The sequence below is a fragment of the Mobula hypostoma genome, chromosome 20, assembly GCF_963921235.1.
Source record: "Mobula hypostoma chromosome 20, sMobHyp1.1, whole genome shotgun sequence".
In the NCBI taxonomy this organism is placed as follows: domain Eukaryota; kingdom Metazoa; phylum Chordata; class Chondrichthyes; order Myliobatiformes; family Myliobatidae; genus Mobula; species Mobula hypostoma.
In genome coordinates, this window is record NC_086116.1 from 45,016,174 (window position 1) to 45,039,776 (window position 23,603).

Genomic DNA, 23,603 nt, shown 5'->3' on the forward strand with positions numbered 1-23,603 from the left:
TTTACAGTGCTAGAGAAAGAGAATGTTAAAGCCTGTTAAATGTAATCTGTTTGGTTAGAGCAGAAGGAGCAATATGCCCAGGGGTGTATTCTGCAGGTCACCAATGAACAGAGAGGGGTGGAGAATGAAGTATGCAGGAATAATGATGGGAAGTATAAGAACTATAGGGATTTAAATTATCTTACAAAAACCCAAAGTGATAAGGGCTGAGAGGGTGAAAAGGTTTTAAGATATATTCAGTTTAATTTTCAGCAGCAGTACATACATCTCTAGTCAACATGTCAGGAACATTGGATTTGGTTCTGGGATTGAAGTGGGTCAGGTTTTGGTAGTAGAGATCTAATCGCATTCAAGCCACAGTGAGTTTACAGGGATCTCACACACTGAAGCCTCAGTGAATGGAGAAAGCGTAGGACCGGAGGCCTGAGAGATGGAAACAGCAAGAACGAGCACCTAATGAGTCAGTCACTGAGCCATCGTGATTTCTGAATAGATGGTTAGCCAATTCTCAAGAGTTTACTGTTCTGGGATCAAAGTTAGATACTTCCCAGAAGAGAAGATGGCTCCTTTGATGGTTATTCAATCTGTGCCTTGTAAGGCATGAAAATGCCCGACGCAGGCCTCTCATGGTCTGAGTCGACGTTCTCTCCCCCTCCCATCCTGGCCACCTGACCTCACTGTAGAGTTCCGCAGAGAGGTGCCCTTGGCCCATCTGTCTTCAGATGCTTCATCAGTAACCTTCCATCATGAAGTCAAGCATGAGAATCTTCACTGATAGCACCGTATTCAATTCCATTCATAGTTTCTTGGTTAGTAAAGGAGCCACTTCATCATGTAGCAAGCCAAGGCAATGTTCAATTATCACACACAAAATGCTGAAAGAACTCAGGAGATCAAGAAAGATCTATGGAAAGGAATACAGAATTGACGTTTTGAGCTAAGACTCATTAGGATTGGAAAAGAAGAGGGAAGACGCACGCTTCCACTTTCTTCCCCCTTCATTTCCAATCCTGATGAAGGGTCTCAGCCCGAAATGTCGATTCTTCGTCTCCATAGATGCTGCCTGACCACCTGAGTTTTTCCAACATTTTGTATGTGTTTTTCTTCATTTCCAGCATCTGCAGATTCTCTGGTGTTTACCATGTTTAGTTAAAGGTAGTTTTGGCAAATAGTATTTATACTGGAAAAAATGCTAAGTAATGACCCTTGCCAGCAAGTGAGCATCTAATCACCTGCTACTGTCCTTTAATGGCATTATTTCTCTCCCCTTCCACCTCCAACTGCCCCTCCCCCTCCCTCCCTCCCTCTCCCTCCCTCCCCCTCTCTCCCTCTCCCTCCCTCCCCCTCTCTCCCTCTTCCTCCCCCTCCCTCTCCTCCCTCCCTCTCCCCCTCCCTCTCCCCCTCCCTCCCCTCCCTCCCTCTCCCCCTCCCCTCCCTCTCTCCCTCCCCTCCCTCTCCCTTTCCCTCCCCTCCCTCCCTCCCTCTCCCTCTCCCCCTCCCTCCCTCTCCCTCTCCCCCTCCCTCCTTCTCCCTCCCTCCCTCTCCCTCCCCCTCCCTCCCTCCCTCCCCTCCCTCCCTCTCCCTCCCTCCCCTCCCTCCCCCCCCGCCCTCCCTCTCCCCCGCTCCCCCTCCCCCTCCCTCCCCTCCCTCCCTCTCCCCCTCCCTCCCCTCCCTCCCTCTCCCCCTCCCTCCCCTCCCTCCCTCTCCTCCCTCCCTCTCCCCCTCCCTCCCTCTCCCCCTCCCTCCCTCTCCCTCTCCCTCCCCTCCCTCCCTCTCCCTCTCCCTCCCTCTCCCTCTCCTCCCCTCCCTCTCCCTCTCCTCCCCTCCCTCTCCCTTTCCCTCCCCTCCCCTCCCTCTCCCTTTCCCTCCCCTCCCTCCCTCTCCCTTTCCCTCCCCTCCCTCCCTCTCCCTTTCCCTCCCCTCCCTCCCTCTCCCTTTCCCTCCCCTCCCTCCCTCTCCCTCTCCTCCCTCCCTCTCCCTTTCCCTCCCCTTCCCCTCCCCTCCCTCCTTCCCTACCTCTCTCTCATTCCCCCTCTATCCCTCTCTTCCCCTCCCCACCCCCACCCACTTGTCTGGATATGTCACTCTGCCTCTGTACCAGAGGACTTTTAAGTTCAAACCAAGGGAATAATTGTCAAACACAGTTTACTTAAGATTACATACTGTTTATTAGCAAGCTTGCATCTCAGTTGATATTACAGAGCCCTCGCTCATAGAGCCTGGAAAATCTTTAATCAAGTGAGCCCCAAGCACTGTCCGGGGCTGCTTGTTAAACATTTATTATCATATAGTTCTCTGATCATCACCGGGCATCCTTGATTAGTGGTTACACAAAGCAGCTTTCTCATGCAACAAGCAGTTCTTTTTTCCTTGCATTTAATCCACGGTCAGCAGATTAGTTATCTTGCAACATTATTCACATAGCGTGACTAGTCAAGCTGCAAATGTCAGTCAGGTTTTAGCCCTTTTAATTCTGTATATAATTCCTCAGATAAAGGGCGTCTCTGGTGGTGTTCACAGTTTCCTTCATCATGTCAGTAGCTTCCTCGTGGTTTTCACTGTTGTCAGTTCAGTCCAGCAACTCTCAGGTGGAGACTCAGGAATATCATCACACTCAGATGTAGAAGGATTCCTCACTGCTGTTTCTGTAATGGTTTTGTTTTACTAGTCAGGGTTGTTAGCCTGAGCTGACCCCCCAACACTGGAGGATCAGTAGACCACTCTTAGTCTGGCCTCTGACCCGTTTGGCATAGTGACCCTACTAAGAGCCAAAGCATAAAGCCCCGACTCCAGCCAACATAGCTCTCCTTGTCATTGAGGCACATAAGCCTTCAAACCCTATGACAAGATTGTAGTCCTCTGGAGGAACGTAGCAGTTAGTGTAATGATTTACAGCTCTGGTGATCAGGGTTCAATTCCCACCATTGTCTGTAAGGTGTTTGTATATTCTCCCCATGACCGCATGGGTATCCTCTAGATGCTCCCATTTCCCTCCACATTCTAATTCTGCTCTGATGTTTTATGGTCTTATTTGCTGGGTACTGTGTGCTGGAGGCATTTTCTGCCATGTGGAAACTCAGTTTGTGGCAATCTCTGAATGGTTGAGTTAAATGCCCTGGAAGACCTTCATTGCCCTTGGTTGGCCTATGCTTTTATTTAAATATATTGCTGAGTGTCCACAATGCCAACTTGTAAACTATTCAAGTTACATGCAGTTCTTGGGTACAGAATCCTGGTGTAACACAAGTTGTAATAAGATGTATGTAAGATGCTGATTGAGGAAGAGATAAAGGTAAAATGAACAATAAAGCAGAAAAATTTTCACAGTGTGAATATAGTGGGAGAGAGAAATGCACATGTAACTTATTGATTCAGATCATGGGGAATGAAAGAAAGATAAAAGGGTACTCATTGAAGCGTAACACCAAGAAAGGAAGAGAAAAAATGGGTAGGAATGCAGAGGAAGAAAACATAATCATACATGCACTGTGAAATTTCAGATCTTAGTTTATGCTGTGTGTGCATGCATGCACATTTGGCATAGAATAAATCTTGTTATTTATAGATTTGTCTGCTTTATAAATAAAAACTATTCTAAATTAAGTATACACTTGGAGATTACATATGTTGAATAGTTCAGTGTATTCAACATGATTTGTTTTCATTGTTAGTATTACGTTCTTATTTTTCAGTGCTTGGCGTTTTCTGAAACCTCATTAACCATATTCTTATGCCATGGAAGGTAGGAGAATTTCAATAGCATTGAAAAAAATTCTGATTCTTTTAAAATAAATTTAATTTTTAAATCTTTATTGAAAACTATCATGCTTTAAGCAAGATTATTTTGAAGTACTGACATAGTGCATTCTGACTAATGTTTTTATTGACAACAGACAACGATGATGTGGATTTATTAGCATCTCTTTTGGATGAAAATGAGGAGGAAGAGACTGTTGCTGGTGCAGGATGTTCACAGGATGAACCAAATGTGGAGGGATCACTTGAGGCTGATGAGTGGGATGAACTGTTCGACAAGGAAGAGGAGGATGGTGCCCACGCTAAAGAACTCAGGGCTCTCTTTGGGGAAGTGGATGATTTGGAGGAAGAGGAAGGGGAGAGCAAGAGTATTACAGATGCAACAGAAATAAATGAACAGACATCTCCCATTCCTGGTCAGAAGAAATCTGAAAAATCCAAGCTAGAACTCGAAGGTATTGTTTAATTTATCAGAGAAATGGGAGGACAGTCAGACATACTAATGAGAACTGGTATTTACAAGGGCATTGGCTGCTGGTCTTTTCATGTTCTGATTGGTGCTCAAAAAATCCTAGTTGTCAGAATCAGGTTTAATATCACCAACATATATCAGGATAGATTAGAGGGCTCGTCTAGGGAGGCTTTTTGGGTGGAATTGAGGAATGGGAAAGGTGTAGTAATACTTATAGGGGTGTATTATAGACCACCTAATAGGGAGCAAGAAGTGGAGGAGCAAATTTGTAAGGAGATAGCAGATATTTATAGTAAGCACAAGGTTGTGATTGTGGGAGATTTTAATTTTCCACACATAGACTGGGAAGCCCATATTGTAAAAGCGCTGGATGGTTTAGAGTTTGTAAAATGTGTGCAGGATAGTTTTTTGCGGCAATACGTAGAGGTACCAACTAGAGAAGGGACAGTGTTGGATCTCCTGTTAGGGAATGAGATAGGTCAGGTGACGGAGGTATGTGTTGGGGAGCACTTCAGGTCCAGTGATCACAATGCCATTAGTTTCAATATAATTATGGAGAAGGATAGGTCTGGACCTAGGGTTGAGATTTTTGATTGGAGAAAGGCTAACTTTGAGGAGATGAGAAAGGATTTAGAAGGAGTGGATTGGGACAAATTGTTTTATGGGAAGGATGTAACAGAGAAATGGAGGTCATTTAAAGGTGAAATTTTGAGGGTACAGAATCTTTATGTTCCTGTTAGGTTGAAGGGAAAGGTTAAAAGTTTGAGAGAGCCATGGTTTTCAAGGGATATTGGAAACTTGGTTCAGAAAAAGAGAGATATCTACAATAAATATAGGCAGCATGGAGTAAGTGAGGTGCTCAAGGAATATAAAGAATGTAAAAAGAATCTTAAGAAAGAAATTAGAAAAGCTAAAAGAAGATATGAGGTTGCTTTGGCAAGTAAGGTGAAAATGAATCCAAAGGGTTTCTACAGTTATATTAATAGCAAAAGGATAGTGAGGGATAAAATTGGTCATTTAGAGAATCAGAGTGAACAGCTATATGTGGAACCAAAAGAGATGGAGGAGATTTTGAACAATTTCTTTTCTTCGGTTTTCACTATGGAGAAGGATATTGAATTGTGTAAGGTCAGGGAAACAGGTAGGGAAGTTATGGAAGCTAAGATGATTAAAGAAGAGGAAGTACTGGTGCTTTTAAGGAATATAAAAGTGGATATGTCTCCAGGTCCTGACAGGATATTCCCTAGGACCTTGAGGGAAGTTAGTGTGGAAATAGCAAGGGCTCTGACAGAAATATTTCAAATGTCATTAGAAACGGGGATGGTGCCGGAGGATTGGTGTATTGCTTATGTTGTTCCATTGTTTAAAAAGGGTTCTAAGAGTAAACCTAGCAATTATCGGCCTGTGAGTTTGACGCCAGTGGTGGGTAAATTGATGGAAAGTATTCTTAGAGATGGTATATATAATCATCTGGATAGACAGGGTCTGATTAGGAACAGTCAACATAGATTTGTGCACGGAAAGTCATGTTTGACAAATCTTACTGAATTTTTTGAAAAGGTTACTAGGAAAGTTGACAAGGGTAAAGGGGTGGATGTTGTCTATATGGACTTCAGTAAGGCCTTTGACAACGTCCCACACGGAAGGTTAGTTAGGAAGGTTCAATCGCTAGATATTAATATTGAAATAGTAAAATGGATTCAGCAGTGGCTGGATGGGAGACGCCAGAGAGTAGTGGTGGATAACTGTTTGTCAGATTGGAGGCCGGTGACTAGTGGTGTGCCTCAGGGATCTGTACTGGGTCCAATGTTGTTTGTCATATACTTTAATGATCTGGATGATGGGGTGGTAAATTGGATTAGTAAGTATGCAGGTGAACTAAGATAGGTGGCGTTGTGGATAATGAAGAAGGTTTTTAAAGCTTGCAGAGAGATTTAGGCTGGTTAGAAGAGTGGGCTGAAATATGGCAGATGGAGTTTAATGCTGATAAATGTGAGGTGCTACGTTTTGGTAGGACTAATCAAAATAGGACATACATGGTAAATGGTAGGGCATTGAAGAATGCAGTAGAACAGAGGGATCTAGGAATAATGGTGCATAGTTCCCTGAAGGTGGAATCTCACGTGGATAGGGTGGTGAAGAAAGCTTTTGGTATGCTGGCCTTTATAAATTAGAGCATTGAGTATAGGAGTTGGGATGTAATGTTAAAATTGTACCAGGCATTGTTAAGGCCAAATTTGGAGTATTGTGTACAGTTCTGGTCACCAAATTATAGGAAAGATGCCAACAAAATAGAGAGAGCACAGAGAAGATTTACTAGAATGTTACCTGGATTTCAGCACCTAAGTTACAGAGAAAGGTTGAACAAGTTGGGTCTTTATTCTTTGGAGTGTAGAAGGTTGAGGGGGGACTTAATAGAGGTATTTAAAATTATGAGGGGGATAGATAGAGTTGACGTGGATAGGCTTTTTCTATTGAGAGTAAGGGAGATTCAAACAAGAGGACATGAGTTGATAGGGGGCAAAAGTTTAGGGGTAACATGAGGGGGAACTTCTTTACTCAGAGAGTGGTAGCTGTGTGGAATGAGCTTTCAGCAGAAGTGGTAGAGGCAGGTTCAATATTGTCATTTAAAGTAAAATTGGATAGCTATATGGACAGGAAAGGAGTGGAGGGTTATGGGCTGAGTGCAGGTCGGTGAGACTAGGTGAGAGTAAGCGTTTGGCATGTACTAGAAGGGCCGAGATGGCCTGTTTCTGTGCTGTAATTGTTATATGGTTATAACACATTTCATGGAATTGTTTTGCTGCAGTAGTACAGTGTAATTCATAAAAAACTATAAATTGCAATAAGAAATATATATAAAAAATAAATCAAATAGTGCAAAAAGAGCTCAAATAGTGAGGTAGTGTAGGTGGGTTCATTATCCATTCAGAAATCTGAAAGTGCAGGGGAAGAAGCTGTTGCTAAAACTTTGAGTGTATGTCTTCAGGCTCCCTGTAGTTCTCTCTGAGAGCATGTACCTGGAGGTGAGGGGTCTTAATGATGGAGCTGGCTGGATTTACAATCCTCTGCAGCTTTTTCCGATCCTGTGCAATGGCATCTCCATACCAGACGGTGATGCAACCAGTTAGAATGCTCTCCACAGTACATCTATAGAAATTTGACATACCAAATCTCAAACTGCTAATGAAGTATAGCCTTTTTCGTATTTTCATCAATAAGTTGCATCCAGGACAGATCTTTGGAGACATTGACACCCAGGAACTTGGAGCTGCTGACCCTTGATGAGGACTGGTGTGTGTTCTCCCACCTTCCCCTTCCTGAACTCCACCTCAGTTCCTTGGTCTTGCTGATGCAGAGTACAAGGTTGTTGTTGCAACACCACTCAAACAGCTAATTTGTCTCACTCCTGCATGTCTCCTCGTCACTATTTGCAGTACCTAATGAAGAATAATTATTTTTGTATTCCATTAGAGCACCTATTCCAGATTAAGAGTTGCTGGAAATAGAACTCAGAGAAAAGAAGTTAACATTTCAGTTTGAATGCATTTTTTTTTCAAGTGGAAAAGACATGAAATAAGTTGAAGCGAGGGTATTGAACTGATAAGTAGGACAAGTGGAATGTGTGAGGCCAGTATTACCTTGGTGAGAAGATGTTGATTAAACTATCTTGCTGATAGTTTAATGAGTTCCGTTGGTGAAAGAGAAAACAGACAAAGGAGCATGGTTGAAAGAAAAATGGAGGGCTATGCAGTGGGGAAAGGTTAGATTGATCTTAGAGTAGGTTAAAAGTTGGCACAACATTGTGGGCTGAGGGGCCTATACTGTTCTTTGTTCTGCTACGGCAAGGTAGCAGTTCATGCAACACTATTACAACTTGGGGCATCAGAATTCGGCTTTCAGTTTCGACGTCGTCTAGATGTCCTCGCCATGGAGTGCTTGGGTTTTCTTCGGTTTCCTCCCACAGTCCAAAGCTGTACCGGTTAATTGGGCATTGAAAATTGTCCCCTGATTAGGCTAGGGTTAAATTGGGGGGTTGCTGGGTGAATCAGCTCGAAGGACTGGAAGGGCCTGTTCTGTGCTGTATCTCTGAATAAAAATGATTAAAAAAACATGTAAAATGCAGAGCTGTCGGAAATACCCAGTTCGTCAAACTGTGATGAAGACATAAACTGAGCCTCCGAGGTGGGGATGTCCGGGAGCTTGGAGCTGCTCATTTCTTTCCATCATTGACACTAGGCCAAGGTTTACCCCAGAAAAATGAATACAGGCACTTTCAGAAAAAATCCAGACACATGAAGAAAGGCCAACGATATATTGTGGAGTAGGAGATCAGTATAATACTTTTGAATAATGGAGCTGGTTTGAAGGGCTGAATAATATGAACTTGCATAATGCTAATCAGTAAATTGGTTTCTTTTCTAAATGGTCAAATGCTCAAAGATCTGCAGTCTTCTGTTGTAGCAATGAGGATCATTAATCCGGAAGTGACTCATCTGATATGGTGTAATAAAAGCAGGAAATGCTGTCAATTCTTTGAATTCTCAATTCAGGAAGTCATGTATTGGGTTTGGTTTATTATTGTCACATGTGCTAAGATATAGTGAAAAACTTATTTCATAGCATCTTATCACCAGAAAGATGAGGAGAGAAGGAAAATAGGAACACTATCGTGTGCAAGTTCCTCTGCACTGTCCAGCATTTGGAAATGTATCATTGTCCACATGAGTGTGGGTGAAACTTCAGAATTTCCTAACCAATAGCACTATAGAGGAGGGACTACAGTGCTTCAGAAAGGAAGTTCATCACTAGTCACTGTTACAGTGATCAATAAAGGTTGACTATGGTTACAGTGGTTGAGGATTTGTGTGGTCTGCAATTGTTTATCCCAACATCGTGGATGTTGATTATATATCATCATGATAGCGCCAATTTTTGAAATTTATCATGGACAAATTGTCTTTGGTTGTGAAGCAGCTCAGATGCCCAAAGGATTTAAAAGCCTTTTAGATGCATCAAACACAAAGTGCTTGAAGAACTCAGCAGGTCAGACAGCATTTATGGAGAGGAATGAACGTTTCGGGCGGGGAGCCTTCATCAGGACTGGGCAACTGTCCAGTTAATCGCATAATCTGGGCTTCATCAGCCCAGTCCTGATGAAGGGTCTCAGCCCAACATGTTGACTGTTTATTCCTCTCCCTAGATGCTACCTGACCTGCTGAGTTCTTCCAGTATTTTGTGTCTGTTGCTCAAGATTTCCACATCCTCAGAATCTCTTGTGTTTATTACTTTTATAAGCATCATCTGTTTCTTTGAGATGAAGCAGTTGAGCCCATATGTTGTAACATTTTTGCAGATAAGCACCTATTTTAAATTTATGTGGAGACCCAAGAGGCTGAAGGTGCAGAAATCCAGAGCAACACAAAATGCTGCAGGAACTCAGTAGGTCAGGTAGCATCTATGGAGGGAAATTGATCGTTGACATTTCGGGTTGCTGTCTGGACTGAAAGGAAAGGGATAGCCAGTATAAAAATGTGAGGGTAATGGATGGAACGAAAGCTGGCAGGTGTTAGGCAATTCCAGGTGAGGACGGTGATGGGCAGTTGAGTGAGGGAGGTAGAAGATTGGGAATGAAGCAAGAAGATGGGAGATGTAATGATATGGGTCCTGATGAAGGAGCTCAACATGAAATGTCAACTGTCCATAGTTGCTTCTTGACCTGCTGAGTTCCTCTAGCTTCTTTCATGTTGTTTAAACTTTTGTAGTTTGGGACTTAATGCTTACTTCAGTATCCTTGTATTCTTTCTCCATAGAGGAACTTGAAAGGATGAAGGAGCAGATGGAAAAATTACAGCAGCAGTTGACAAAAGTTGCAGATGGACGGAATTGCATTGCAAGTTCCAGAAAGGACTCACCTGACAACAAGCTGAAGGTGCAGGGTATGAAGCAATTTCTTGGTGAGAACAAAAAAAATCAGATTCAAATTCATTTATTTATCACATGTACATTGAAACATACAGTGAAATGTGTTGTTTTTGTTAACAACCAGCACAACCTAAGGATATGCTGGGGTCAGCCCGTAACTGTCACCACATATTCCAGCACCAACATAGCATGCCTATTATGTTCAGCAGAACAACATAGAACACAACAAAAGCTTCAAGATTGTTTAATGTCATTTCCTGTAAACAAGTATAAAGGAGATTGAAATAATTGTTACTCTGGATCCAATGCAGCACAAAAAAACCACAAAAAATAAAGAGCGTAGTAATAAATAAAACACAATAAATGTAAATACATAAGCTAGCTTATATACATAGATTGATTGTATGTCCATAAAGTGATGGACAGGAGTGTCAGTATTTAGGGTGACTGACAGGAAATAATAAAAGTACTAGTGGTTGGGTGTGTTAGTGGGTGGAGGTGTTGATCAGCTTTACTGTTTGACAGAAGGATTCGAATGAACAGAACACAAAAAACAATAAAATAACAACATCAGAACAAGCTCCTTTCCCCCTTCCTCCCATCCACTCATACACACAGTCAGTTCTCGAACCCCAGCCTCCAGTGGACTTGCAGACAACTGTCCTCTGACTTCCCCGGTGGACTTTCAGAACTGATCACTCTGATTTATCAAGTGGTTCACAGACACAGAGCTTGACCATGTATGAAATGGGCTGTATTATTCAAAACTCTGGACATCTGGTGCATCTGTGGTCCCAAGGTTGGCATGCTTTGTTTTATTTTCTCACGATCTGCTCTTTAGCAGTACTTTTTCAGCTGATGTTTGAAATTTGATTTTTATTATTCATTGGCAAGAAACTGATCTTACTGATGCAAGTATTTATTACCCATCGTTACTGCCCTTAGTAAGCTGATAGAACAACATAGAGCAGCACTGGGCCTTTGGCCCACATTGTTGTACCATCTCTTTAACCCTCTCTAAGATCAATTCCACTTTACCCTCCCTCATAGCCCTCCAGTTTTCTATAATCCATGTGTTTCTATAATCCAAGAGTTTTTTAAATGTCCCTAATCTTATCTGGCTCTGCCACCACCCCTGGTAGTGCATTCCACACACCAACCGCTTGCTGTGCAAAAACTTGCCTCTGACATCCTCCCCTATTCTTTCCGCCAGTCACCTTAAAATTATGCCTCCTTGCATTAGCCATTTCCACCCTGGGAAAAGTCCTTGACTATCCACGCTATCTATGACTCATCATCTTGTAGACCTCTTATCAAGTCACCTCTCTTTCTCCTTCTCTCCAAAGAGAAAAGCCCTAACTCACTCTACCTATGCTCATAAGACATGTAGTCTCCTGGAACAATACATGTGAGCTTCTACATTGTGTAGCAGTTGTGATCAACCTAAACATTTCAGAGGGGCGTTGAGAGCCATGCATAGAATAGGCTGGATAGTGATGGCAAATGTCCTTCCATATGAACAATGGTGAAGCCCATTGTCATTGGTTTTTATGGTAGTTTCATGGTCATTATTGCTGATGCTAGTTTTTTATTGCAGATTTATTTTTGTTAACCAGATTTAAAGTTCACTATCTCACATGGTGTTATTTGAGCACATATCTCCATGTCATTAGACAAGGTCTCTGGGATATTTGCCCAATATTTTTGCCTTTTAATATTTGGTGTGAAATCTTAGACATCTTAGGGATGGAGTTTTATGGTAGGAATGTTATAGCTTTCACCTGAATTAGATGTGCCTGACATCCACATTTATTTGTTCGACTTTAATCCTAATATAAAGCAAAATAAAAATAGTGTGTTGTTTCAGCAGATCTGATCTTCCTTTTGGTACTAGTGATTGCTTCTTGTTTCCTTTAAGTATTTCGTTCAACCTTATGTTTCAACAGGTCAAGAGGTGTGTACTTCACAAAACATCAAGAAAAACAATTCTTTTCAGCAAGATCGATGTAGGTCATCCTCTAGTGGTAGGCATGATCTTTTGAAAAGCAAGTCACGTATAGCCCCAGAGCCTACGAAGTCACCAAAAGGTAATGAGTAGATTGCTGCTTGCATGTTGAACATGTTTGCTTACAGATAGTGGAAATGTCAGGTGAAGACCTGTCAGATTTGCTTAGTAGAGTTGTGATGTTCGTAACTGGTTGAGAGACTAGGATTACGGGATATGGTCTAAAATTTAAACCCATTTCTTTCATTTTCATGATGTTGTGCCAACCTTTTAACTTACTCTAAAATCAATCTAACCCTTAGAGTTGGCTAAAAAGGTCGGCACCACATTGTGGACCAAAGGGCTGTGCTGTAATGTTCTATGTTCTTTGAATGAAGATAAGAAAAACTAGTGGAAGTCAACACAACTGCTGATGCTGGAAACCTAAAATAGAAAATGCCAGAAATTACTCATCAAGCAAGGTGAAAACTTTGCTTTATAACAGTTGCTTAGACACATTTAGTAACATTAGTGTGTAAGTACGTTCAGTGGCCTGTCCGCTTCAAAGTTCGATGTGTTGTGTGTTCACAGATGCTCTTCTGCACACCACTGTTGTAATGTGTGGTTATTTTAGTTACTGGCACCTTCCTGTCAGCGACCCAGTCTGTCCATTCTCCTCTGACTTCTCTCATTAACAAGGTGTTTTTGCCCACAGAACTGGCATCACTTGATGTTGTTTTGTTTTTTTTGCACCATTCTCTGTTAGCTCTAAAGACATGAAAATCCCAGGAGAATAGTTTCTGATATACTTAACCATCCCGTCTGGCACCAACAATCATTCCATGGCCAAAATCACTTTTTCCCCATTTGGTCTGAACAACAAATAAACCCATTGACCATGCCTGTATGCTTTTAGGCATTGAGATGCTGCCACATTATTGGCTAATAAAATATTAACATTAATGAGCAAGAGTACCAAATAAAGTGGCCACTGAGTGTATATTCCAGGAATGAAGATAAGAAAGCGTGAAAGTCAAAAGAACTGCTGATGCTGGAATTCTAAAACAAAAAATCTCTTCTGTGCTGATCTATTTAATGTAACATTGTATGTACTAGAACAGTTGAAACTGCATCTGTAACAGCTATGGTAATTAATGCACTGTAGTATACTTATCATTTGTCTAATAGAACTCATATAGTACAATAAATTCTCCAATGTAAAATTAGTAAATTGTTTAAGCGTAACAATGTAGTTAAAGTCTGTCCGTTGTTTTTACATTTGACTCCAGGGATGTTCAGGTCTTTTTCAGCTGCAGAAGTAGGGATGAAGAAATGCCAGTCTTATTTGGGAAAGACTGCTGGGGGGAGTGGGTTGGTTGCAGGAGATGAGTTTCATCTCTTGAGAATGGGGAAGCATGCAGAGGAAACAAGCATTTTTTCTTCAAAATATTTGGGAAATGTGGGGGATGGTGTAGTGGAATAAGAAAAACATGGGAAACATCCTCTTACTGGGAAAAACAAGACCCATTGGGGCAGATAGTGAGATGTGCGCACTGTTGGAAGGCACAAAGTGAAAATGGTGGATAAGGCAAGTGAAGCAACTCAAGGCACCAATAACCTTTTGCTTCTATTCATGTAGGAATTTCCATTGTACTGGTAGGAGCATTAAGCTGTCTCAGTAATGTTATCAATATGTTAGCTTTAGATCTGAGAACAATGCATTTCAAAAACAATAATTTGCAATTACTACTTTGTAAGCAAGGAGCAAATCAGAATCTTTATTATCATTTTCCTACCAAATGTTGTGACATTTGTTGCTTTGCAGCAGTATACAATGCAAAACGTAAAAAGTTACTGTAAGTTACAATGACAGCACAAAAGACGAACAACGGGGTAGTGTTCATGGACCATTCAAGAAATCTAATGACTGAAGGAAAGAAACTTCTTAAAATATTGAATGTGGGTCTTCCTCCTCCTTGTTAGTAATGCAAAGATGGCATGTCATGGATAGTAAGGGTCCTTAATGATAGATGTCAGCTTCTTGAGACACTTGAGGATGTCCTCAATGGCGGGGTGGGTTGTGTCTATGAAGAAACCCTTGCAGACACAAGGAAATCTGCAGATGCTGGAATTTCAAACAACACACATAAAAAATGCTGGTGAACGCAGCAGGCCAGGCAGCATCTATAGGAAGAGGTGCAGTCGACTCTTGCAGCCTCTTGCGATCCTGTGTGTTGGAGGCTCCATACCAGGCTATGATGCACCCAGTCAATTTCTCTCTACAAATGTGATAACATCCCTCATATCTTCTCAAACTCCTAATTAAGTAGAGCCACTTGTGTGCCTTCTTTCTGAGTGGATCAATAAAACTTTGTGAAATGTGTTTCTTAATTTCCTGGACAGAGAGAAGTCCTCTAACTCCACCTGGAAATGAGCAGCCACGTCAGCATCAGAACAAACACAATGCAAATCATCAAAATTTGCCCACAACTTCACGAGCTCACGGAAGCCCAGGAACGTCACGTGCAGCAAATACTGATGTATCTGTGGATAAATTCTCTGGCTTGAGATTAAGGTACTGTAATTGAGTGCTGTGCTAATTGTTTTGTGTTTAACTCAACGTGTTCCTTCTATGTTGGAAAGTTGCTCCAGTTTATCAGCATATTGTGTTTACCTTTTAAGTCTTTAGAAATTGCCAATTAACATATCAAATAATTTGCCTTGTTAACAATTCACAATACTTACTTTCAGTCTGTTTAATCATTTAAAGATACAGCACAGTGACAGGCCCTTCTTGCCTAATGAGTCCACACTGCCCATTATACTCCTGATGAATTAACCTGCTAACCTGTACATTTTTGAAACATAGGAGGAAGGCATAGCACCCGGAGGAAGCCCGTGTGGTCACGAGAAAAATATGCAAAGGCATTACGGACAGCTGCGGAATTGAAGCTGGGTTGCTGGCACTGTAATAGCTCTGTGCCACCGTGCTGCCTTTAGTCAAAAGTACCATGCAGTTCTTTAGTAATATTTATTACCTATTTGTTGAATTCCAAAGTGCAGTTAGGGACCAGGTCACTCAATACAGCATCCATCTGCTGCTCATGTAAGTCTGGCGTTTTCCACTTGGGTAATTTAAGTAAGCCAGCTAAGCTCCTGACTGAGTGTAGTGGGCCAGTCCTACATCATACACCTTGTCATTTGACAATCACTAGGTCTTTGGGAAGATCACAACTCAGATTCAGATTTATTTATCACGTACATTGGACATACAGTAAAATGTGTCATTTCCATTAAAAACACACATCCAGGAATATAGTGAGGGCAGTCCGCAATCTCAAAAATTTCTCATAAGAATTTGTTTTTGATCCCAAAAGCAGGCGATTTTGTGTTAATTTGCATTTAGAGTATGATTAAATAAGTAATATCAGTTCTTCATAAACTCACTAGGTGGAGCACTGTGAACAAAGATCATGCTTTTATAGCATCTGGTTAATGATGCGTTGTGTTTCATCTTCAATAAATTTGTTTTGATGTGGTCAGCATTGTGGAAGGAGGCCAGTAAGATCTCAAGCTTCGAAGTAAATTTATTACTTCGAATATATATGTCACCAATGTACTGCAGTGAGATTCATTTTCTTGTGGGCATTCACAGTAAACACTCAGCCAATGTGCAAAAGACGACAAAATTTGTAAATGTAAAAAAGAAAATACACATAAAAATAATAAATTGGATTCGAAAGGTTTTGGAGGTTATGGGGCAAACACAGGCAAATAGAACTAGCTTGGATGGGCATCTTGGTCAGCATGAACCAGTTGGGACAAAGAGCCTGTTTCCATGTTGCATAACTGTATCAAGTCAAAATTCTAACTTTTCTGAAAAGTTATCGTAACTTAATAACACGGTTCATTTTCTTTTAATATTAACCTTTTAAATTTAGTTCTTGAGAAATACAGTCTTACAAGTTACAAATGCCTCTCTCCCAACAGAAATCCAATTGTTTCGTCAACAGAGATGGAGAGAAAGATGCACGGACGAAAGCTGATCCGGTTCTCCCAGCTCCGCTCAAAGCTTGCAAATGAAAAGCTCGAGGATGTGGACTGGGTGACATTTGGCGTTATCATCAAGAAAATCACACCACAGAGTTCCAATAATGTATGTTCAATATTTGAAGGTGATTCTGTGATGTGGCAATAAATGTTGATGGTATATGTTAAATATTATTCTTTTATTCAAATATTAATTGTTGTAGAAGTTGAAGATTTCTGACTCTTGGGGATAAAAATTTATTTTCTTGTTTCTGCTAGATATATAGATCATGTGTATTAACGTCTATTTCAAGGAATCAGCTTCAGAAGCCGGGCACCATAAACATAAGTTACCATATCATATTGATAAATTGTTTTATTGAAGGGGATACTGCACAGAATCGGAAAAAAGCTGCAGAGGGTTGTAAACTCAGCCAGCTCCATCATGGGCACTAGCCTCCCCACAGTTGATGGCATCTTCAAAAGGTGTTGCCTTAAGAATGAGACCTCCATTATTAATGACCCCCACCACCCAGGACATGCCCTCTTCTCGTTACTAACATCAGATGAGAGGTACAGGAACGTCAAGACACGCACTTAATGCTTTAGGAACTGCTTCATCCCCCTCCAGCATCAGATATCTCAGCGGACAATGAGCCAATGAACTCTACCTCACTACTTTTGCTCTACTTATTTATTTTTATATGTATTACTTATTGTAATTTACAGTATATTTTATTTATTGTATAGAACTGCTGTAACCAAACAACAAATTTCACAAGAAATGTCAGTGATAATAAACCTGATTCTGATCCTATTGTCACATGCACTGAGGTACAATGAAAAGCTTCATTTTTCAGGCCATCCATACAGATCCTTTCATTACATCAGTGCGCTGAGACAATATAAGAGAAAACAGTAACAGAATGCAGAATAAAGTGTTATGGTTACAGAGAAAGTTCAGGTGGACGAAAAAGTGCATAGCCATGACAAGGTAGATTATGAAGTCAAGATTCCATGTTATTTTAGTAGGGGGCTGTTTGATAGTCTTATAATAGCGAATACAATCTCCTTGAGCCTTTGTGCTGTTATATCTTCTGCCTGATGGAAGGGGGGAATAGAGAATGTCTGGGAGGGTAAACCAATTTATCAACTTAATCCAGTCATCGCGATGAAGTTACTAATTGATTTTCATTTTTTGATGGGTCTTATACCCAGGAAAAACCCAGCTGAGGCAGCCAGACATGAGTTAAAGTTTAAGTCACTGTACCACTCAGAGTACTTTTTGTGTGGCAATAATGTGTGTGCTACGGTAGTACAGCATTTAGTGTAATGCCCTATGATGCCAGCAATAGCGATTCCTGCCACTGTAAGGTGTTTGTAAGCTCTCCCCATGACCACGTGAGTTTTCTTTGGGTGCTCTGGTTTTCTCACACATCTGAAGGATGTACCAATTAAAGTTAGTAAGTTGTGGCCATGCTATGTTGACACCGGAAGCATGGCAACACTTACTTTCCCCAGCACGTCCTCGGGCTGATCTGGTCATTGATGCAAACAATGCTTCTCACTGTATGTTTCAATGTACATGTGACAAACAGAGCTAATTTTTATCTTCAGAAGTTGAAATAGAATCTTTGTTGTTTCAGGGTAAAACTTTCAGTATATGGAATCTAAGTGATCTGCGGAGCAACTTGAAATTGTCTCTCTTTCTCTTTGGAAACGTCCACAAAGAGCATTGGAAAACAGACACAGGAACTGTCATTGGGCTTCTAAATGCCAATCCGATGAAATCCAGGGATGGAACAGATGAGGTAGGTAATTAGAGATTTCAAAGTTTAAAATACAATATATTATCGCAATATGTATACCATATACAACCTTGAGATTCATCTTGCAGGCAGCCACAAAACAAAGAAACACAATAGAATCCACGAGAACTCCCACACAATAAAGACCAACAAACACCCACTGTGAGAAAAAAGATTGTGTGGACAATAAAGACGTAAACAAATAATACAGAGAACATGAACCACAGAGTCCCTGAAAGTGAGTCTACAATCACAGAGCTAGGTCAGTGCTGAGGCAAATGAAGGGGCTGCAGTTCATTCAGCGCCGAAGCGAGTGAAGCTAGCCCAGGAGCCCACCAGTCCTCCTTGTCCCTTGGCCATGATGCCTCAGTAAAGTAACCCTCGTGCTAAAAAATTCTACCTTTTGACCAGGGTGGCACAGTGGAACAGCTGATAGGGTTTCAGTTGTTCAAACCATAGGTTCAGTGCTGGCTTCTGGTGCTGTCGAGTTTGCACATTCTGCCGGTGACCACATGGCTTTCCTCTGGGTGCTCCAATTTCATTCTGCATTCCAAAAATATAAAACCATATGTCTCAGAAGCAGAATTAGGCCATTTTGCTTATCGAGTTTGATCCACCATTCCATCATCGCTAATTTATTATCCCTCTCAACCTCATTCTCCTGTCTTCTTCCCAAAACCTTTGACACCTTTGCTAATCTCAAACCTATCATTGTTCGCTTTAAATAATTTGTAAATTAATTGACCACTGTAATTTGGCTCTGGTGGTAAAGTTGATGGGAATGTGGGCAGAATGAAAAAAATGGGTTAGAATAGGAATAAACACAAGAGATTCTGCCAGTTTTGAAATACATACAAAAAATGCAGGAGGAACTCAAGTCAGGCAGCGTCTATGGAGAGGACGGATGAAGGGCATCAGCCCAAAACATGACTGTTTATTCCCCACCATAGATGGTGCCTGACATGCTGAGTGACTCCAACATTTTGTGTAGGTTAGGATAGGATTAGTATAAAATCGGTGCTTGTTTGGCCTGGACTCGATGGGCTAAATGGCCTACTTTGGTGATAAATCTGTTTCCATCGTTTCAGTATCTTTTGGTACTCGTTTCAAAGTTATCTGCTAGCATTAGTCATACAGAATTACAGCACAGAAGTAGGCCTTTCAGCCCATCTAGTCTGTGCCAAACTTGTTCTGTGTAGTACTGAGATTATTACTAACAGAAATACTAAAGGAAGTGTGGCATTTATAACTCTTACTTTCTAAAATTTTCAACATTTCTGTTATGGTTTATTTGGTCAGGACATCAGGGGATTCAGGAACAGCAGTTTGTGAGTGGTTCTCTAACTTATGCAGTTTGAATTTACTTAAATTCATTTCATTTCATTTATTTCACCAGTTGTTTTCTGTTATAGGTTTGTCTATCTGTTGACCACCCACAGAAAATCCTGGTCATGGGTGAAGCCTTGGACATGGGAACTTGCCGTTCTAGAAAGAAGAATGGAGATCCCTGTACTCAGATAGTGAACTTGGTGAGTCCATTTCAGTAAGAGAAATTGTTTAGTCAGTAGGTTATATTACAGCCATTTTTCATGGCAGTCCAGTTCCTCGGGTCTTTCCAAGGTGCAAGAAATCCAGTCACCCCATCATGATGGGGCCTGCTTTTCAGCACAAGTTTCCAATTATTCCACTCTCTTCCTCAGTCCCTTTAACCCCATAATATTTTTCCAAGTTCATTTAATTACCTTTCATTCAGTAGGCATCTGACAAATGTCCTGAGGAAGGGTCTTGGCCCAAAACGTCAAGTGCTCATTCTCCTCTAGATGTTTAAAGTTCCTGGAGCATTTTGTATGTGTTGCCAACAACAAATGTTAGATCTGGTAATATCGATGCAGAGGTTATTCGGAAATCAAAAATGAGGCATAAAGCTTGGTGGTTATAACTTTTTTATTAAGTGTTCAAAGGAACAAAGACCAAAGAAAAAGAGAAAAAATTTGCGGTTGTCTCATACTCAGACAAGAGATAACAACATTTCGGTGATAACAATTAACCTATGAAATAGCCAGATTCAAGTGGCGTGACACCTGCTATAGAAAAACTAAGAAGCTTCTGGAAAATACAGGATTAGCTGTACTACAATTACTAGAAAATTTTCTGAACAATTACACCTTTGTAGGTGATTATATAGAAGTTATAAGCAATGGGAAAGTTAAACTACAAGAAAAATAAAAATCCTACACTTGAATCCAGCATCCTTGGAACTGAGAGATAATAAAAGTATCTCAGCATTGCCTGTATGCTCAGATCTTGTGGTTGATCCACGTGACCTAATCAGTGAATAGGTTTTCCATGGTGGATTGTGGAATTGTTCAGTTATGCCCCTACATTTCATAAACTCAGACACTACATAAAACTATAAGACGTAGGAGCAGAATTAGGCCGTTTACCCCCATTGAGTTTGCTCTGCCATTCAATCATGGCTGATTTTTTTTATCCCCCTCAACCCCATTCCCCTGCCTTCTCCCCTTAACCTTTAACACCCTTACTAATGCAAAACATAATCTAACTCTGCTTTAAATATACCCAATGACTTGTCCTTCACAGACATTTGTCGCAATGACTTACACGGATTAACTACCCTCTGGCTAAAGAAGTTCATCCTCCTGTCTGTTCTAAAGGAATGTCCTTGTCTTCTGAGGCTGTGCCCTCTAGCCCTAGACTCTCACTGTCAAAGACATCCTTTCAACATCCGCTCTCTATAGGCCTTTCGATATTCGAGAGGTTTCATTGAGATCCCTCCTCATTCTTCTAAACTTCAGTGAGTACAGGACTAGAGCCATCAAATGCTCCTCATACATTAACCCTTTTATTCCCTGGACCATCCTGGTGAACCTTCTCTGGATGCTGTCTAGTGCTAGGAGAAAGCAGAACACTACAGTGTTGTAGTGGTTTATTTAAAGGGTGATGCACACTCTCCTGTCTACATCAACATTGCTAAGTTTGAAAGGGTTGAAAACTTAAAGTTCTTAGGAGTGAACATCACCGGTAGCCTATCCTGGTCTAACCATGTAGACACCATAGCCAAGAAAGCTCACCAGTGTCTCTGCTTCCTCAGGAGAGAGAAAAAAATGACTGTCTCTTTGACCTTCACTAATGTGTATCAATATATCATAGAAAGCATACTGTCCGGATGTATAATAGCTTGGTATGGTAACTGTTCTGCCAGTGATTGCAAGAAATTACAGAAATTTGTGGACACAGTTCAGAACATCATGGGAACCAAACTCCCTAACATGTATTCTGTCTACACTTCTCACTGCCTCAGTAAAACAGCCAGCATAATCAAAGACCACATCAGTCGTGGACTTTTGAATTTTAAACATTCTCTCATCTACCCCTTCCCATCCTGATAACACTAGGCTCAAGGTCAACTTCTATCCTGCTGTTACAAGATGATTGAATGGTTCCCTTGTACAATAAATGGACTCACGGTCTGAATCTACCTTGCTACAGCCTTGTACCTTATTGTCTGCTTTCACTGCACCTTCTCTGTAACTGTACCACTTAATGCTGCTTTCTGTTATTATCTCAGTACATGTGACAATTATAAACCAATTTATTTTATTTACAAGTTAATTAGAGAGTTGCCATATGTGACAGTGTGAATGGCATCCTATATTTGGTGCTGTTATCTGGTTCCAACTAGTTTCAGAAATGCCTTTTTGAATTGAAGAGCCAGTAAAAATTATTATTCAACTAAGACTGAATGCTAGTTCCGTGATCGAGCTGATACATCTAGTTTGGTTTAATTAGTCAAGGTATGTGTGTTTGGAAACAAGATGCTTATTCTGCTCACTCCATAGTTCCAATGAGGACTTTTAAAACAGAAGTCTTGAGTATTACAAAGTAGTAAAATGATAGATTTGACAATTTAGTTTGGTACAAGAGACAATTATTGATATTGTGTTGCTAGAGATTGTACTATTGTAAGGCTATTGCAATAAAAAATATTCCTTCTTTTGAGGTCTTTCCTGTAGTGTTGTCCGTTATCACAAGCGGTAATTAATAAGTACAAAGTTTCCACTATGTACACAAGCATAACCTTGTCATTCTGCTGTTATTGTGCTTAATGTACGTACTTCAGTGTCTTTCCTGGTATAATCTCATGAATGCTATACCAAGCTGCTGCGCTCGGGTTGGCTTTATGGTACAATACATGGCAGAATATTCCATTTCTTTAATAATGGGATATGTAAATGTGTATATGTTGTATTTAATGTAGATACTTTTATTTTGTAATCTGATTGTAACTACGTCATGGGGTGCATCATACTCTAAATTAACCTTGTTGGTAATTAAAGACGGTATGTCCTAGTATCAAAAAAAAGGAGCTGATCACCCTCAGTAGAGGAAGGAGAGGAGCTGTCAAGAGTTCACATTGGACAATAATAAGTATGGAGTTATTATTGTGTTTTCTGGCAGATCATCATCATCGTCATCATCAGTTTGCCCAGTTTGAGCTTTGACTGCCATGGCCCACACACTCATGTTTCGGGTCAAGTGGATCAATTCATTGGTATTCATTTCCAGTTCTCTGGCTGCTGTCTCCATCATCATTTGTCTTTGTCTTCCTCTTGCTTTCTTCCCTTCAATCTTTCCCATAATTACCATGCATTCTAACTCCTCTTTCCTAATCACATGTCCAGTGAAATTACATTGCCTTTCCATGATCTCACACATTATTTCTCTTTTTGTGTTTGCTCTGTTCATGACATCCTCGTTAGATATTCGTTTCGTCCATGATATTCTTTGCATCCTCCTCAGTAACCACATCTCTGCTGCTACAATTCATTTCCTCATGTTACTAGATATTGTCCAACATTCTGAGCCATATAACATAACTGGATAAACGTAACATTTCAGTACTGTGCTCTGATGCGGGTTGTCATACCTAGTTTAGTATTGATCAGAATACTCGTCATTCTCGTAAAGGTGTCTTCTGCCATCCCTATTCTTCTTTTGATGTCCATGTCGCACCTGCCATCTGATGTCACCCAGCTTCCTAAGTAGCAAAAGTTCTGAACTTGATTTATGTCTTCCCCGTTTATTCTCAGCCTGCAGATAGGATTCTCCTTCTTTTTGGATATCACCATACATTCTGTCTTTTTGCAATTGATAGATAGACCTTTTTTGCACTTTCTTCAACAATTATATCAATTAAGTTTTGTAGTTCTTCCTCTGTACTTGCAATTAACACAGTGTCATCTGCGTATCTGAAATTATTGATGTTTTCACCGATTCCCAAGATGTCTCTTATTTTTTGTAATATTGTTTCACTGTACACATTAAACAAATCATGGGAGAAAACAAACCTTTGTCTAACGCCTCTCTTGATTTTCATAAACTGACTCACTTCTCCATCTATTCTTACAGCGGCAGTTTGTTCCCAGTACAAATTTCTAATTAGGCGGCGGTCTTTCGAATCTAGATCTAGAGTTTTCCCTAATATTTCAAATAACTTATTGTGCTTCACTTTATCAAATCCTTTTGTGTAGTGGATAAAACAAACAAACAAATCCTTTTGCACTTGAATAGCTCATTCTGGTAGTATCCTTGACATCAATATTGCGTT

The 23,603-nt window shown here is 40.7% G+C and overlaps 1 protein-coding gene across 6 annotated transcripts in view; it reads left to right on the forward strand.

Annotated features, from left to right (window-relative positions):
* mcm10 (minichromosome maintenance 10 replication initiation factor) overlaps positions 1-23,603 on the forward strand; it is a 76,767-nt gene that overhangs the window by 2,168 nt on the left and 50,996 nt on the right. For all 6 annotated transcript variants that reach the window (XM_063072785.1, XM_063072783.1, XM_063072781.1 and 3 more), the window contains exons 2-9: positions 3,693-3,742; positions 3,894-4,211; positions 10,042-10,185; positions 12,100-12,240; positions 14,541-14,712; positions 16,128-16,293; positions 17,813-17,977; positions 19,387-19,503. In XM_063072785.1, coding sequence (XP_062928855.1) covers positions 3,736-3,742; positions 3,894-4,211; positions 10,042-10,185; positions 12,100-12,240; positions 14,541-14,712; positions 16,128-16,293; positions 17,813-17,977; positions 19,387-19,503 — 1,230 coding nt within the window. In that variant the 5' untranslated portion in view covers positions 3,693-3,735. The remainder of the gene's footprint in view (positions 1-3,692; positions 3,743-3,893; positions 4,212-10,041; positions 10,186-12,099; positions 12,241-14,540; positions 14,713-16,127; positions 16,294-17,812; positions 17,978-19,386; positions 19,504-23,603) is intronic.